General features: G+C 40.6%; 1 protein-coding gene across 1 annotated transcript in view; it reads left to right on the top strand.

Annotated features, from left to right (window-relative positions):
- LOC140714841 ((E3-independent) E2 ubiquitin-conjugating enzyme UBE2O) overlaps positions 1 to 19,260 on the top strand; it is a 163,030-nt gene that overhangs the window by 38,481 nt on the left and 105,289 nt on the right. The window contains exon 5 of the mRNA XM_073026496.1: positions 5,210 to 5,273. Within this exon, the coding sequence (XP_072882597.1) occupies positions 5,210 to 5,273 (64 nt within the window). The remainder of the gene's footprint in view (positions 1 to 5,209; positions 5,274 to 19,260) is intronic.

The raw sequence follows: 19,260 nt of genomic DNA, 5'->3' as shown, positions 1-19,260 counted from the left end.
TTAAGGGTAACAGGAGGGGGAATTTCTTTACTTAGAGAGTGGTAGCTGTGTGGAACGAGCTTCCAGTAGAAGTGGTAGAGGCAGCTTCGGTATTGTCATTTAAAGTAAAATTGGATAGGTATATGGAAAGGAAAGGAATGGAGGGTTATGGGTTGAGTGCAGGTCAGTGGGACTAGGTGAGAGTAAGCGTTCAGCACGGACTAGAAGGGCCAAGGTGGCCTGTTTCCGAGCTGTAATTGTTATATGGTTATATATGGCATGCTCCCCAATCTAGGCAGCATCCTTGTAAATCTCCTCTGCACCCTTTCTATGGCTTCCACAACCTTCCTGTAGTGAGGCGACTAGAACTGAGCACAGTACTCCAAGTAGGGTCTGACCAGGGTCCTATAGTGCTGTAACATTACCTCTCGGCTCCTAAATTCAATTGATGAAGGCCAATACACTGTATGCCTACTTAATCACAGAGTCAACCTGTACAGATGCTTTGAGCGTGCTATGGACTTGGACCCCAAGATCCCTCTGATCCTCCACACTGCCAAGAGTCTTACCATTAATACTATATTCTGCCATCATATTTGACCTACCAGAATGAACTACTTCACACTTATCTGGGTTGAACTCCATCTGCCACTTCTCAGCCCAGTTTTGCATCCTATCAATGTCCCGCTGTAAGCTCTGATAGCCCTCCACACTATCCACAACACCTCCAACCTTTGTGTCATCAACAAACTTACTAACCTATCCCTCCACTTCCTCATCCAGGTCATTTATAAAAATCATGAAAAGTAAGGGTCCCAGAACAGATTCCTGAGGCACTCCACTGGTGACCGACCTCCATACAGAACATGACCCGTCTACAACCACTCTTTGCCTTCTGTGGGCAATCCAGTTCTGGATCCACAAAGCAATGTCCCCTTGGATCCCATGCCTCCTTACTTTATCAATAAGCCTTGCATGGGGTATCTTATCAAATGCCTTGCTGAAATCCATATACATTACATCTACTGCTCTTCCTTCATCAATATGTTTAGTCACATCCTCAAAAAATTCAGTCAGGCTTGTAAGGCACAACCTGCCCTTGACAAAGCCATGCTGACTACTCCTAATCATAGTATACCTCTCCAAATGTTCATAAATCCTGCCTCTCAGGATCTTCTCCATCAACTTACCAACCACTAAAGTAAGACTCACTGGTCTATAATTTCCTGGGCTATCTCTACTCCCTTTCTTGAATAAAGGAACAACACCTGCAACCCTCCAATCCTCCGGAACCTCTCCCATTCCCATTGATGATGCAAAGATCATCGCCAGAGGCTCAGCAATCTCCTCCCTCGCCTCCCACAGTAGTTTGGGGTACATTTTGTCCATTCCCGGCGACCTATCCAAGTTGATGCTTTCCAAAAGCTCCAGCACATCCTCTTTCTTAATATCTACATGCTCAAGCTTTTCAGTCTGCGGCAAGTCATCGCTACAATCACTAAGATCCTTTTCCATAGTGAATACTGAAGTAAAGTATTATTAAGTACCTCTGCAATTTCCTCCGGTTCCATACACACTTTCCCACTGCCACACTTGATTGGTCCTATTCTTTTACGTCTTATCCTCTTGCTCTTCATATACTTGTAGAATGCCTTGGGGTGTTTCTTAATTCTGCCCGCCAAGGCCTTCTCATGGCCCCTTCTTGCTCTCCTAATTATCCTGGCCTTCCTAATTGGTTACTTTGTCTTCCCTATATTCCCATGGTTTCTGGGAGGATCGGCAGGAACCTGAAGAAATTTTGGATTAATAGCATCCCCAAACCCGGAAGGAAACTCAAATCACAGCTTATGCATGTCAAAGATGACCTGGGACTCAGGCCAGTTGGCTTTTACAGGATTCCCTGTGAATGTGGAGCAGCGTATATCAGCCAGACTGGATGCACAATAGAAACCTGCATCAAGGAGCACAGGTGGTGTACCCTTTTGGGTAACCCAGAGAAATTGGCAGTAGCAGAACATTGCATTCATTCCCAGTGGCCATGGCATTGATTTTGGCAGCACAAAACTACTGTACCACAGCAATAGCTTTTGTGACCACCTGGTAAAGAAAGCCATTGAAATAAAACTAGAGGAAAAGAATTTTAACAAAGACAAAGGCCTTGCTCTAAGTAAGAACTAGAATCCAATTGTAAATAAGGTTTGAGAGCAGAAACTTGGTTGGATGAGATCTAACCAATCAGGAGGGACAGACTATGGGGGTATAAATACCACTGGACTAGACATGCCCAGGCATCATCTCTCTTGAAAATGGCAGAGTTTGTCATCAAAACATTGGTTATAAGCCAGAGAAGAGTTTATTCATGAATTGTTGGAGGTCGACATTTAAACATTGGAAGCACTAAGCAGGTTACAGTGTCAGTGAAACTTTTATGTTATTACCTTTCATCAGAAATGGCTTTTTCTGGGGGAAATTGGAAAAACTGGTTGCCTAAAGTTGTTGAATTTAGACTATAAGGCAATATGACATAGGAGCAAATTAGTCCATTCAGCCCATTGAGTCTGCTCCACTGTTCCATCATGGCTGATCCCGGATCCCACTCAATCCCATACACCTGCCTTCTTGCCATTATCCTTTGACACCCTGACTAATCAGGAAACGATCAATTTCCTTAAGTATTTGCACAGACTTTACCTCCACCGCAGTCTGTGGCAGAGCGTTCCACAGATTTACTACTCTCTGGCTAAATACAAAATCCCTCCTTACCTCTGTTCTAAAGGGTCAGCCCTCAATTCTGAGGCAGTGCCCTCTCACTCTGGATACCACCCCCGCACAGGAAATATCCTCTCCACATCCACGCTATCTGGTCCTTTCAGAATTTGGTAGGTTTCACTGAGATTCCCGCATTCTTCTAAATTTAATGTTCATTCAAGTGTTATAGCATTCAAAGTTTGAAGATAAGTTTTGAGCTTGTATTGACTTTGTTAGAGGAGTGCAAGGGCTAAAGGGCAGTGGTCCAAATGGGACTCAAATGGGGAATTAAAGGTACAAGCATCTGGGCTCTTTACCTGATGCATTGAATTGAGAAATTCCTCGGTGTTAGTCCAGTCTGCATTTCTTCTCCATTGTTGAAACAATGGGAAGCATTAAATTGCTGCTGTACTTGGAAGGAAGTGCTTGGGTCACTGATCAAAGGGGACAAGGTGAACTGACAGGTGAAATGGTGAAAGTGGATAAATATTTTATAATTATGTTTTATATCTTCAAAACATTAAACTAATTCAATGGAAGACATGGGAGTCTGAAATGTCAGTCTAACTTCGTGTTTACTTTATGCGAGGTGCGTAATTATCACATGGTAGTGTCTTAACATGTGTAATTCATGTAATTTTACATAGATCCATAATTAATTATATAAGCAACAAAGAATGCTTAAGCAATTTATCGCTATACTACTAAAACTCTCATGCTCTGTTTGTGACCTCCAATTAGCACAAATGGTGCATTATAACGGCACTACTTTTGGCTAGATCGACTTAAAATGTGCTAACTTACAGACAGCAGGCAAAGTTCATATATATATTCGTATAAAATTGCTCTCTCGCCAAAATCAACAGCCCCACTTTCACCCAAGAGCCGATGTCAGCCATGATGGAAACCATGACGCATGCGCATGGCCAGCCTCAGAAGCTACTCACGATTCTCACAGCAGTGAACCAAGTGGAGCAAAAGGGCAGGGCAGCTCTATTTCAAGCAGTCACATACTGCTGATCTCCATCAGATGTGCAGGATTGGGACAGATCTAACTGCCACCCATCAATAAGAGATAATTATACATCTTATTGTAATGACGTACTTCGAAACACCCATCAAATCCTTTGCTGCAGTCAAAGGACAGCAGTGACTGTATCACGTCCATTTAGGAGAGCACCAACCACATCATCAAGAATAATCAGCATCCTGGAGGCTTTGGTGTTAACTGCTTTGTATCTTCTATCCAGCATTAGGGTAAAAATGATGTGGTCAGCCTAATTATGCCATGTGGAAAGAGAAGGGGGACATTATGGTCAAGAGATGATGCCAGATATCGTCAGGAAGCGGTAAGGAGAGGGAGAGAACAAGAATCGGATGAGGCCAGGGCCACTCGACTCCTGGATCAAAGAGTCAAAAGACCCCTGGACAAAAAAGATGAGAGAAGAGACAGAGGAGGAGAGGCATGCACGTCTCCAAAATGACAACAACTGGCACAGGAGGAGGAGAGAGGAAGAGACAAAGGAGCTGAGAAATGCTTGTCTCCAGGATCAGAGACAAACAACAAACAGAAGAAGAGATGATGCGACGGGATGAAAGGGCTGCACGTCTCCAGAATGACAAAAGCAGGCACAGGAGGAGGAGAGAGGAAGAGACAAAGGAGCAGAGAAATGCACATCTCCAAGATCAGAGGCAAAGAATAAACAGCAGAAGAGATGAAGAGATGGCGAATGAAAGGACTGCACGTTTCCAGAATGACAACGAGAGGCACAAGGGTGGCAGATCCACCAGAAATGATGCCATCAAGTGTCCTGCGTTAAATGAGGAAGAGCTATATTTGCCTTGCTATGCGTCGTTCTCCTTTAATAAACTGAGGTTTTCTTCTTCAACTTCCAAAGCAAAGCGATACCAATAGCATTCAGGAAAATTTAATGTTCATTCTGGTCAACATCAGACTGCACTACCCTTCTCTCAAAGGGTGCCCCAACGGGTCACCCCATTGTCTAGTTTATGATATAACTCTAATATTTCTACATCGATTTTGAAGTTTCCATTGCAAGACCTTAAATTCATTTTTAATTTCTGTTGGTCTAGCATAGCAAGGCATCCCAGAAAGAGCAATGAGATAAGTAACCAGGTCAACTGCATCATGTTTTCAGAACACTGGAGAAATCTTCCTTTTGATTTTGACAGGATTTTTGTGTGTACCAGAAAAGGCAGACAATGGGAAGGTGCTAACTCTGAGTGTACAACTTCACCTCAGTGCTATCCTGAGAATCAATGTGGAGAACGGGTTTGAATTTTTAAAGTTAAAGTGGACTTTGAACCTACGACCTTTGGCTTGTGCAAAAATTATTTCCCAATGAACCACATGTTTCTTGTGTTTTCTTAGTATCCCCTACATTTGATTGATAAGGAAATTATCTAATGTGCATATGGCTGAATGAATCTATTCTGCTAAATGATCTGTTCCTGTTTGCAGGTGCTCAATGACTACCAGTGATGGGAGTAAGCTGGTTGATCTCTGTCCCCATGTCAGTGACTCGGTAAGTTTGTGAATGGAAGTATTAATTGTTGTTCCTTTACCCCAGTGTGTTTGTTTACTTTAGTGAGTTTCGTCGTAGAGATATGTGAATGTTGACATGGTCTAAGTGGCCTTTTTGAGTGTTTTATCATCAGTGTTATTGTGTTTATAGAGTATATTGTAGAACAGTACACCACAGGAGCAAGCCAATCCATCCATGATGCCAATTTAAACTACACACCTGTGTACACTGCAAAGTACTTGTCTAGTACTTTGCCCTTTCCTCCAGCTCCAGGTATCAGTTTCCTCTTTGGTCTTTAGGTGGTCTTATGCTCTCCCCAGGTAACCTCTTGTTATTATGTACAGCATGCCTCTTTAATCATACATGTCGGGGACTTCCGGTAAGATGGCGATTGCTTAGTCGCTTCAAACTTTTGCTCCGTTATACTTCCTATCTTTGCACTATATATCTCCCTTTTTAAACAGTTTTATTAGTTTTCTTTTATCTGCCTGCAAATACATCTATCTCATAATGGCTACAAAAGGTACTAAAATCGGGGGAAAAGAAACTTCCACGGCTCTGTCAGCTGAGATTCTCGCTATTTTGGAACAACATCGACAAGATACTTTAACGGATATCAAAACTGAATTTAGAATTTCTATCAATCAGCTGGAATCAAAATTGGATCAGATTAAAGCCAGAGTGGATGACCATGCTGAACATTTGTCTTGCATCGACCTAACCTCTGAAGATTTAGAACGCCTTGTTCAACATCTCGAAACTTTCTACTCCAACCTAGCAGAGGAGAACAGTAAACTTACTTCCAAAATGGTGGATCTCGAAAATCAGAGCAGACGCTGCAATCTGCGAATTCTCGGTTTGCCGGAGGCCACCGAAAAGGGCTCTTCCGTTGAATTTTTCTCTTTTCTCTGTGGGATTTTCGGGAAAGAATTTCTTCCGACTCCACTTGAGCTAGAAAGGGCTCACAGGATTTAGGTTCCTCGCGCAATTTTGGGTTCCTGTCCACGGCCAATTATTTTATGCTTTCATCGATACCAGGTGAAAAACCGTTTGATTATGGAGGCACGCCGCAGAGATAATTTTGCTTTTCAAAACACGAATATTCTTTTTGTGGAAGATTATGCCCCCCAGGTTCTGAAGATGCGTGCTGTGTTTAAAGGCGTAATGAAAGTGCTTTTTGATCGTGGATTCAGACCTTCCCTTCGTAATCCAGCCGATCTTCGAATTACGCTTACTACTGGAGAATATAAGTGGTTTAAATCAGTGAAGGAGGCTGAGTTGTTTGTTGGAAATCTTCCAGCCATCTTGGCTTCTTCGGAACCGGTCTGACTTTCTAAAATGGCTGATAAGTACTTTTCGAAGTAAAGTTCTTTTTTCCGAACTGAGACTTTACTTGAATAATTCAGACATTAACTATTGAGGTTCTAAGGGCTCTAGTTAATCTCTCCCTGGACTTGGTGCGTTTTTCCTAAATAGATGATTTAAGTTTAATGTTTCCCTGCGGACTTTTAGACTTTACCTGTGTAATTTATTTTACTTCTGTATAACTTTATCTATAGAGAACTACAATTGATCTTAATTTGTTTTGGAGGCTTGGAGTTTTTTTATTGAAGGCCTCCCTGTTGGTTGATTTATAGTATAAGATTTGCTTTTGTGAACGGCTGATAAGTACTCTCTTTAAATTTATAATTTCCCCCTTCCCCCCCTTTTTATTTTTTTTCTTTCAATTTTTCATAGTTTCTTGCGGGTAGGTTAGTTTTTTTTCTGATTTTTTTTTGTATTAAGTTTTATACCTTTTCTGATGAAGTTGTTCCTATTTGTAATTTTGCTCTCTAATGCATAAATTAGCTATTTGTTATATTATATGTATGGAACCTTTGTCAACGATATGGAACTGGAAGTCATTTTTGGGTTAATATTTTTTGTAGAGCTAGCTGCTTTTTTGGGTAGCCATTTAGTTTTGGGTTGCGAGGATGGGGTGGGTTCTCCAGTTCCAACACTACTCACTGTTTTTTTTGTTTTCCCTTGTTATTCAGGACATGTCTCTGTCCTGATTCTACTGATTTATGTTTACATTTTTGCTCCCGCACTGTTATTGTACTGTTTGATTTTTTTATATGCCTACTACCTTCTATGCACTAACAATTGATAATGGTTAATACACTTAAATTTGTGAGCTGGAATGTAAAGGGATTGAATCATCCTGTTAAAAGAAGGAAGGTCTTCTCTCATATTAAACAACTCAAAGCTGACATTGCTTTCCTTCAAGAAACTCATATTCGTAGGTTTGATCATTCTCGGCTTTTGTCAAAGTGGGTGGATCAACATTTTCATTCATCCTTTGCCGCCAAAGCTAGGGGGGTTTCCATCCTTATTAATTCAAATATTCCTTTTGAACTCCATAATAAGATATCTGATACAAATGGCTGTTTTATTATCGTTTCTGGTAAATTATATAATACTAAAGTTGTACTAGCAAACCTGTATGCTCCCAATTTTGATGATGTTAATTTTTTTGAACGTTTTTTCTCCTCACTACCAGATTTAAATTCATATTCTCTTATACTGGGTGGCGACTTTAATTGTTGGTTAGATCCTAATTTGGATCGATCGTCCTCTGTTACTAGATCACCTACTAAATCTGCTTTAGCTATTCACTCTTTTCTTTCTAATTATGGTATCTCAGATATATGGCGTTTCCTTCATCCTACTGAGAGAGATTATTCTTTTTTTTTCACATGTTCACCATACCTTTACTAGAATTGACTATTTTTTACTTGATAATCAACTTATTACATTTGTCTATTCTTGTGATTGTCAGAGTATACTGATTTCTGATCATGCCCCAATTACTTTGTCTTTAAACTTTCCTGGTCTCCCTCAGAGGAATAAACACTGGCGTTTTAACTCTACTTTATTATCGGATGATGATTTTCTAAAATTTATTAAGGATCAGATAACTTTTTATTTTAACACTAATACATCATCTGAAATGTCATCCCAGATTGTCTGGGATGCCATGAAAGCATATTTGAGGGGTCAAATAATCTCTTATACAGCAAATCTTAATAGAAAGTCCCGTATAGATTGATTAGACCTAATTAATCAGATTAAAGAATTAGATCAATTGTATGCCCAAACTACAGTAGATGTTGGATTATAAGCCGCTACTTTTTTCCCACATTTTGAACAGCTTTGAACACTGCGGCCTTTACTACGGTGCGGCTAATGCATGATTTTTTTTCATGCCGCCAAAAACATTTTGCCTCGTAACAGTAGACCAATAAAATTGATGAGTAGTTCACAGAGGTCCAATGAAATTGTACGATAAATCAAGCGCACTTTCACAATTAAATTATTGTAAATCAGTCATTTGTACTCACCCTCATCAACATGGAAAACACTCGAAGAAAAGCATTGTGCTGCCTTTATGGCAGTTATTTAGTTTATAATATTTTCGCTTAGTAATTCATTTGTTAGTAATTTCTAGTTAAAGTTAGAAGTGTTTTAACTTTTTTTTTGTACTACATCCCGGGATGCTATGACGTCACACCCGGTTTCGCCGCGTCTTGTGGGAAATACCGGTTTGCGATAAATGGGAAGGTGGGGGCGAGCGGCATTAGATCTGAGCGAACGCTGCTTTTAAGTTAAAGGCGATCAATAACTTTTCCTGGTAGGCTGCAGTATATATATATATTTTTTACCAGTCGTTAGGAGATATTGGAATGTTGTTCAGTAAAAAAGTATACGCAACGTAATTTGTGTGTTACCGATACGTATGTATATTTAAAAGTAGCCGCGTTACAGGCACGGTTCGAAAAAAAGCATTTGCAATATGTATTTGTTTATGTTACCATATGGATTTAATTAAAAGTTAAAAAATCCTCACGTGTAATATCTTTCTGTGTAAATATCTCATATTACAACGTGGGACACCTGCGGCCTAAAATCCGGTGCGGCTTGTACAAGTACAAAATTGATTTTCTTTCTAAAATTAGAGCCAGCGGCTTTTAATCAGGTGCGCTCTGTAGTGCGAAATCTACGGTAATAATCCTGAATTATACAAGAAGCGTGTAGAACTTCAAACTAAATTTGATCTTCTGTCTACTCAACCTGTTGAACGCCAACTTCTTGAAAGTAAGAGTTGCTTTTATATTCATGGTGACAAATCTGGTAAATTTCTAGTTAATCAGCTGAGGCGTTCTAAAGCTAAACAACATATTGCAAAGATCCGGAAGGAGAATGGGGATTTTACATCGGATCACTTAGAAATCAATGATGTATTGTTACGTATTCAGGCAACAATAAATATATGTGAGTTAGGCAAGGGTTTTTATAACAAATAACACGTTTATTAAACACTGAAAACAAAACCCCCAAAAGTAAACAAACACTAACGTAACCGGAAATCAGCTGCTGTGAGGCAGCTTAAACAGTTCTTAAAACGATGCAGCTCAGACAGTTCTTAAAGCGATGTTGCAAAAACAGTTCTTTAAAGTGGTATTGCCAAAAGTTCAAAATGCTCAGTCCATTTAAAAGGAGAGACTTTTTAAGGCAATTTAAATTCTCTTTCACGTCGCTTTGCTTCGATCCCCGGCGTCTAACTTTTCCCACGAAGAATTTACGAAACAAAACGGCTTAAAGGCACTGACCTTTCCTTTATCACACTGTCCTCAATCTTCTGCTATCCCGCAGAGATTAACACGAGAACAGTCAACGAATTCTTTTCGAATAAGGATCAAATAAGGTCGAACCTGTTTCACCGTCGAAATTCGATTCTCTTCGATCTTTAACTCCCGAACTCCGATCTTCACTCTCCACTAATTCTTAACTAGCAGTGTTATAAAGAAACTGCTGGCAATGACCTTTTAAACTTTAGGCATTAGATAAAGCTTCATCTTTCAACTAAACTGCATCATCACATTAAATCACGTAGTGGCATGAAGTCAACTTGGCAAATCCAGCCACGAACTGCCCCTCCCCACAGGGTGGGGTCTTCCTTTTATACCCTGTATATAAAAAAAACCTGTCACATGACCTCTACTGGCGGGAAAATGACGTCACTCCACCATCACAAGACCATTACCTCAAGTCCAGTATAACTTCAACCCCAGTCATGTGACAAGGGTACCACTGTCACGTGTCATGGGTACGTAACAGTATTTAAAAATTTTTACTCTCGGCTTTATTCCTCTGAATCTCTGAATGAGAATATTTCTGTTGATCTTTTCTTAAATAATCTGAATATTCCTTCGCTTTCATCTGATTTTAAAGCAAAACTTAATGAGCCTATATCATCAGAAGAAATATCTTTTGCAATTTCTGCATTGTCTTCAGGGAAACCTCCTGGACCTGATGGGTTCCCCATAGAATTTTATAAATCATTCTCTTACCTCCTGAGTTACTCTCAGTACTATCTGACTCGTTTAATTATGGTAAATTGCCACCCTCTTTTAATGAGGCATCTATTATTCTTTTATTAAAAAAGGGTAAAGACCCAACAGAGTGCTCCTCGTACAGGCCGATTTCTTTGCTTAATGTTGATGTTAAAATCTTGGCCAAAGTTTTGGCTCATAGATTAGAAACTGTTATTCCCTCTATTATTTCTGATGATCAAACTGGTTTTATTAAAAACCGTCTTCCTTTTTTTAACATTCAGCGTTTATTTAACATTTTATATTCACCTTCAACTGGGATTCCTGAATGCGTTATTTCTCAATGCGGAGAAAACATTTGATGGTATAGAGTGGAACTACCTTTTTGCAGTTTTAGAAAAATTTGACTTTGGTCAAAGTTTTATCTCTTGGATCAAATTGCTGTATCTGTGTCCTACCACCTCTGTTTTGACTAATTTTCAGCTGTCCCAGGTATTTAACCTCAAATGTGGCACCCGTCAAGGATGCCCTTTAAGTCCCTTTCTCTTTGATTTGGCTATAGAACCTCTGGCGATAGCATTCCAAAGCTGTCCTGAACTGACCCGGGATCTGGAGGGGGGGATGTTGAGCATAAAGTTTCTCTTTATGCTGATGATCTATTACTTTTTCTTTCAAATCCGTCCACATCCTTACCTCCAATGTTTTCACTTCTTGATCAATTTAGCCAGTTTTCTGGCTATAAACTTAATTTACATAAGTGAACTTTTCCCAATTAATAAAGAAGCACAAGTATTAGCATTTCGTGACCTCCCCTTTAAGGTAGTTCATAATCAATTTACTTACCTTGGGATTACAGTTACAAGGAAATTTAAAGAACTTTTTTGTGAAAATTTTGCCAATCTTTTATATACTACCAAACAGAGTCTGTCACAATGGTCACCTCTATCTATGTCCTTGGTAGATCGTATTAATGTTGTTAAAATGTATGTTCTCCCTAAATTTTTTATATTTATTTCAACCTATCCCAATTTTTATTCCTAAAACCTTTTTTGATTCCTTAGACTATTATTTTGTCATATCTGTGGAAGAATAAGCGTTCTAGAATTAATAAAGTTTATCTTCAAAAATCTGAAAAAGAGGGTGGCATGGCCTTACCTAACTTTCGTTTATATTACTGGGCAGCTAACATACGTTGCACTACCTTTTGGTCTTTTTTTCATAGCCAACCCGAGTGCCCTAATTGAATGGCAATGGAGTTGAATTCCACTAAAGATTTATCGATCTCTGCACTTCTTGGCTCTGCACTCCCTAGTAGTTTGTCTAGACTAATTGTTAATCCTCTTGTCAGACACACTTTGCGAATATGGGCCAAGTTTAGGAAATTTTATGGTTTTTATGGTTTTTCCCTTTCTAGTCCTATCTTACATAATCATCTTTTTTTACCTACTATGTATGACTCAACATTCTATGATTGGTATAGGAAGGGCATTAGACATTTTGAAGATCTTTTTATCAATAATCGCTTCGCATCCTTTCAACAGCTCTCTGCTAAGTTCAATCTGCCTAATGCCCATTTTTTTAGATATCTCCAAATTAGACACTTTATCAATCCTTTAATTCCTAACTTCCCTGAAATGCCCGAGAAAAATGTTATGGATTTCTTTCTTTCTATTAATCCACTGGGTAAATTTATTCGTGATAAATTAGTAATAAATGGGTAATTTATTCGTGATAAATGGGTAATTTATTCGTGATAAATTAGCATTCTTACGGCGTGCCCCTGTGGATAAAATTAGAATGGCTTGGGAGCATGATTTAAATACCGTAGATTCCGGACTACAGAGCGTACCTGATTAAAAGCCGCAGGCTCTAATTTTAGAAATAAAATCAATTTTTTAATTGTAAAGGCCGCACCGGATTTTAGGCCGCACCGCTACTTTTAAATATACATACGTATCGGTAACACAAATTACGTTGCATATACTTTTTTACTGAACAGCACGAACAACATTCCAATATCTCCTAGCGACTGGTAAAAATATATATACTGCAGCCTACCAGGAAAAGTTATTGATCGACTTTAACTTAAAAGCAGCGTTTTCGCTCGGGTCTAATCGGGTCTGACGCGCTTGCGCAATGCGATCGGGTCTAATCGGGTCTGACGCGCTTGCGCAACGCGATCGGGTCTAATCGGGTCTGACGCGCTTGCGCAACGCGATCGGGTCTAATCGGGTCTGACGCGCTTGCGCATTGCGATCGGGTCTAATCGGGTCTGACGCGCTTGCGCAATGCGATCGGGTCTAATCGGGTCTGACGCGCTTGCGCATTGCGATCGGGTCTAATCGGGTCTGAAGCGCTTGCGCAATGCGATCGGGACTAATCGGGTCTGACGCGCTTGCGCATTGCGATCGGGTCTGACGCGCTTGCGCAATGCGATCGGGTCTAATCGGGTCTGACGCGCTTGCGCAATGCGATCGGGTCTAATCGGGTCTGACGCGCTCGGGTCTTGCTTTTCTTCGAGTATTTTCCATGTTGATGAGGGTGAGTACAAATGACTGATTTACAATAATTTAATTGTGAAAGTGCGCTTGATTTATCGTACAATTTCATTGGACCTCTGTGAACTACTCATCAATTTTATTGGTCTACTGTTACGAGGCAAAATGTTTACGAGGCGGCATGAAAAAAAACCATGTATTAGCCGCTCTGGATTATAGGCCGCAGAGTTCAAAGCTGTTCAAAATGTGGGAAAAAAGTAGCGGCTTATAATCCGGAATCTACGGTATCTCTTTATCTGATGAGATTTGGGACTCGATTCTCAGATCGGTTAATTTAACCTCTCTTTGTGCTCGCCATTGCCTTTTACAGTTTAAGATTGTTCATAGAGCCCATATGTCCAAATCTAAATTATCTCGATTTTACCCTAATATTAGTCCTCTTTTGTGATAAATGCAAAAGGGGCGAGGCTTCTCTTATTCATATGTACTGGTCCTGTCCTAGTTTAGAGAAATTTTGGAAAGATGTTTTTATAACTTTATCCTGTATTCTGAATCACCACCTAGAACCTAACCCTTTAATTGCTCTGTTTGGTTTCTTGGGTGAGACAGATATACGTTTGAGTTCGACTAAGTGTCGAATATTATCTTTTGCTTCTCTCCTGGCTAGACATCTAATCCTCCTTAGATAGAGAGATGTTGCCCCGCCCACGCATGCTCAATGGCTTAATGATATTATGTCCTGTTTAGACCTTGAAAAAATTCGTTATTCAATTCTTAATTCGGATATAAAGTTTCATAAGGTCTGGGGACCTTTTATTGAGTACTTTTATAACTTTCCTCTTAATTAAGGTTTTTTTTAGTCCCTTAGTTTCAGCTCTTTTTTTTTTGATAGTAGGCATTATTATCTTCTGTTTTCAAGTGTATTTACAGTTTTGGGGGTTTGAATGTCCTGATTTATATTCTCTATATTTCGTTGTGGTTGGTCTGGAGTTTTTTTGTTGTTGTGGGGCTTGGGGAGGATACTAACTTTACATGACTTCAATTTGGGTGCTTTCTCAATTATCTTTTTTGTGTTATATTATTATTGTATGTTTATTTTGCACTGTATTTTTTTATTTTGGTTTGGGGGTTTTTTATTTGTAGTGTTGTAGAAAATGCATTAAAAAAAAATCAATTAAAAAAAAAAATCATACATGTCAATGACATTTCATGGTACCTTTTAACCCTCATTGACTCCTTTCCATCTGATATCAGCTTCCTAAACCTTGAGTCATCCTTTTGTAACCTCTCATCATCCAAGATTCCTAAACCTCACCATTCTCCATCCTCACTGGAACATGTTGATCCTGAACTCCTGTCTGTTGGCCTTGAAATGTGTTGGCCAAGAGAAATCGAGTTCTGACAACTGTTCCCAAACTATTCTTCCCAACTCCTGACCAATACTATTGTAATTAGCTTTTCTCCAATGTAGTACTTTCCCCTGAAGTTCAGTCTTTTATTAACAAAGGCTCTCCCACTGAATCAGTGGTCACCTGCTGGGCTCATTTTCCAATGCAAAGGACCAATATGACCTACGTATAATTCTCCGTAACTTCCGCCACTTCCAATGGGATCCCACTACCAAGCACATCTTTCCCTCCCCCCTTCTTTCTGCTTTCCGCAGGGATCGCTCCCTACGCGACTCCCTTGTCCATTCATCCCCCCCCCCCCCCCCCATCCCTTTCCACCGATCTCCCTCCTGGCACTTATCCTTACACGCGGAACAAGTGCTACACCTGCCCTTACTCTTCCTCCCTCACCACCATTCAGGGCCCCAGACTGTCCTTCCAGATGAGGCGACACTTCACCTGTGAGTCGGCTGGTGTGGTATACTGCATCCGGTGCTCCTGGTGTGGCCTTTTATATATTGGTGAGACACGACGCAGACTGGGAGACCGTTTCGCTGAACACCTACGCTCTGTCCGCCAGGGATAGCAGGATCTCCCAGTGGCCACACATTTTAATTCCACGTCCCATTCCCATTCTGATATGTCTATCAATGGCCTCCTCTACTATCAAGATGAAGCCACACTCAGGTTGGAGGAACAACACCTTATATACTGGCTGGGTAGCCTCCAACCTGATGGCATGAACATTGACTTCTCTAACTTCTGTTAATGCCCCTCCTCTCCTTCTAACCCCATCCCTGATATATTTAGTTTTTTTTCCCCCTCCCTTTTCTTTCTCTGCCCATCACTCTGCCTGTTCTCCATCTTCCTCTGGTGCTCCCCTCCCCCTTTCTTTCTCCGTAGGCCTCCTGTCGCATGATCCTTTCCCTTCTCTAGCTCTGTATCCCTTTTGCCAATCACCTTTCTGGCTCTCAGCTTCACCCCACACCCTCCGGTCTTTTATCATTTCGCATTTTCCCCTCCCCCTCCTTCTTTCAAATCTCTTACTATCTTTCCATGCAGTTAGTCCTGACGAAGGGTCTCGGCCCGAAACGTCGACGTCGCTTCTCCCTATAGATGCTGCCTGACCTGCTGCGTTCCACCAGCATTTTGTGTGTGTTGCTTGAATTTCCAGCATCTGCAGATTTCCTCATGATGACCTCTTTCCTGGTTAGGTAATCTGTGTACTGTCAAGAAAGTGTCCTGGGCGCACCTGAGAAATGTTGCTCCATCTCACCTCTGACACTGAGTCTGTCAATATTGGGAAATTAAATTCACCCACTACAACCTCCATGTGACTTTTGCATCTTTCCTTTGGCTGGTCACCACCTCAGAATGTCCAGTGCCTGCTTAGGAGACATCCTTGATCCTAGCATCAGGGAGTTAACACATCATTAGGGTTAAGGTTAATGCAAGGGAGTCTTGCTTGTGGTCACAGAAATGTCTACCTGTAACCCTGAATGGAGTCCCCATCACTGTTTTTTGCCTAGTCCTTGACCTACCTTGCTATACAGCAGAGCCATTTGTGCTGCCACAAATGTGACTGCTACTGTCATTTACCCCACTTATCCCTCCCTTCCCAATCTAAACATTATCCAAATGGTATTCTCATTTGAGAGGGAAACAAATACAGAAAAGTCTTTAAATACCTGCCTGCTTTCCTGACAGTCACCCATCAGTGACCACGTTTGAAACTCCCATCTATAACACGCTGTACCTCCTGCACTTGGGAGTTAATCAGGATAGCTTGCACAACTTCGTGGAGGTAGACCTGTTTGCATTTTTCAGTGGTGAATAATGCTATTTGTGAAGATAGTCTGCATAGACTTTAGTTTGACAAAGGCAGTGGAATGTACAATTCTGATACCTGACTAGGGCATGAAAGTTCAGAGGAGATGACTGAGGCAAGTGCCTGGAGCACTCTGCTTATGGAGGCTGTGGATACAAGAGGCACTTAAATGGCATGTGAACAGGCAGGGGAATGAAGGATTACAGACCATGTGAGACAGATAGATTGATGTCATGGTCAGTGAGATGGAGTTTGAAGCACCTGTTCCTGTACAATACTACTGCTGTGTTGTATTTTATCCTGCCCGTGAATGTGGAGGATTTTGTGAAGAAAACAGTGGTTTGAGGACAGAAGAACATACAAGCAGGCAATGACCATTTGGTTTTGTCATTCATCAACGTCATGGTTGTTCTCCAATTTCATTTTCCAGCCATTTTGTGGTGTTCCTTTAATACCCAGAAATCCCAATACTGAATATCTTGCTGGCAAATGTGCAGTCTCTCTTGAATAAAATCAGTGATTTCAGAGCTAGGATGCTGTATCAGAGGGACATTAGGACCGCCTATGTCCTTTGTTTCACGAAATCCTGGCTATCCCCTGGACCTGGAATATCTAGCAGTTAAGTGCTGTCCTTTTTACCTACCGCTTGAGTTCTTCAGGATCATTCCACCTCAGGCCAGTGTAAGTCAGGCTTTAGATAATCTATGCAATGGGATCAACATGCACGAAACAGTGCATCTTAAAGCCTTCACCATCGTTTTGGGAGATTTTAACCAATCCAGTCTGAATAAAACCACTAAGCAATTACCATCAACAGATCACTTGCGAAGCTTTAGAAAGTCGGGTTCGATACTTGGAGACTCTCTGTTCCAGCTTAGAGGAAAAATCTAATAAACTTCTTTCCAAAATGGTGGATCTCGAAAATCGCAGCAGATGCTGCAACATCAGAATTCTGGGATTACCAGAGGCAACTGAGAAGGGGTCAACCGTGAAGTTTTTCGCCGAGTTTCTCTGTGAGATATTCGGGAAGGATCTGCTTCCAAACCCGCCCGAGCTGGAACGGGCACACAGAGTTAACGTCCCCCCCGGAATTCTGGGCACCCGTCCGCGACCAGTAATCTTGTGTTTCCATCAATACCAGGTAAGACACAGTCTGATTGTGGAGGCATGTCGCAGAGGCTCTTTTTCTTTCCAGGATACAACCATTCGCTTTGTGGAAGATTTTGCACCCCAGACCTTAAAGATGCGCGCTGAGTATAAAGGCGTAATGAAAGTGCTTTTTGATCGTGGTTTCAAACCTTCCTTTCGTAATCTTGCTGACCTAAGAATCAAGTTTAATACGGGGGAATTCAAGTGGTTCAAATCAGCGAGGGAAGCTGAAGCGTTTGTGGCAAGTCTTCCGGCTATCCAGTCATCTTCGGAATCTGATCGGACCTCCTAAAATGGTGGATAAGTACTCCTCGTAGTAAAATTACTTTCTCTGGACTCGGAATTCACTTGAATCACTCAGACATTACTCACTGAAACTCTAAAGGCAGTTGACAATCTCTCCTGGGATTTGGTGTGTGTGTAATCTATTTTTACCTCTGTATAACTTTACCTACAGAGTTCTACAACTAAATCTAACTTGTTTTGGAGGTTTGAAGTCTTTAGTGAAGGCCTCCCTGTTTGTCGGTTCACAGTTCAACTGCTGATTTATTTTTCCTCTGTCTTAAATACTTATTTATTTTATCTTTTTCTTTTCTTCATCCCTTTTTTTTCCATTCTCTGAATGTTTTTTTCTCCCTTCTCGGTAAACGGTTGATAAATACTCGTCTTGAATTTATAATTTTCCCCTTCCTCTTTTTTTTCTTTTTCCTTCTTACCTTTTTTTCCCCCTTTCTCTTACTTTATTCTTCTATAATATTTCGCGGGTAGGTTAGTTTTGGTTTTCTTCCGATTCGCTCTGTATTAAGTTGTATACCTCGGCAGAAGGTGTTCTAATCTGTAGTTATGTTTTCTAGTGCATAAACTAGTTACTGTTTGTTATAGCATCTATACGGAACTGCTGTCAATGACACAGATCTGGAAGTTGTATTTGGGTTAATTTTTCTGGTAGAGCTAGCTACTTGTTTTGGTAGCCATCTAGTTTTGGGTTGTGTGGGTGGGGTGAGTTTTCCAGTTCCAACATTTCTTTATTGTTTAGGACATGTTTATATTTTGACCTTACGAATCTATGTTTACATCTCTGCTCCCAGACCGCTATTGTACCGCTTGATTTTTTATATGCCTGCTGCCTTTTATGCATTAGTAATTGATAATGGCTAGTGCACTTAAATTTGTGAGCTGGAATGTAAAGGGACTGACCCACCCTGTTAAAAGGAGGAAGGTACTCTCACATATTAAACAACTCAAAGCTGACATTGCTTTCCTCCAAGAAACTCATATTCGTTGTTTCGATAACTCCCGGCTTCTGTCCAAGTGGGCGGGTCAGCATTTTCATTCATCCTTTGCCGCTAAAGCTAGGGGAGTCTCCATTCTTATTAACTCAAATATTCCTTTTGAACTCCATAATAAAATATCGGACACAAATGGCCGTTTTATTATTGTTTCTGGTAAACTATATAACACTAAAGTTGCACTAGCAAACCTGTATGCCCCCAACTTTGATGATGTTAACTTTTTTGAACGGTTTTTTTCCTCACTACCAGACTTAAACTCATACTCTCTTATATTGGGTGGTGACTTTAACTGTTGGTTGAATCCTAAACTGGACCAATCGTCCTCTGTTACCAGATCACCTACCAAATCTGCCTTAGCTATTCAGTCGTTTCTCTCTAATTTTGGTATCTCTGATATATGGTGTTTCCTCCATCCTACGGAGAGAGATTATTCCTTTTTCTCACATGTTCACCATAC

The sequence above is a fragment of the Hemitrygon akajei genome, chromosome 22 (genome assembly GCF_048418815.1).
Source record: "Hemitrygon akajei chromosome 22, sHemAka1.3, whole genome shotgun sequence".
Taxonomy (NCBI): Eukaryota; Metazoa; Chordata; class Chondrichthyes; order Myliobatiformes; family Dasyatidae; genus Hemitrygon; species Hemitrygon akajei.
This window is presented reverse-complemented; position numbering and strand designations above follow the sequence as displayed.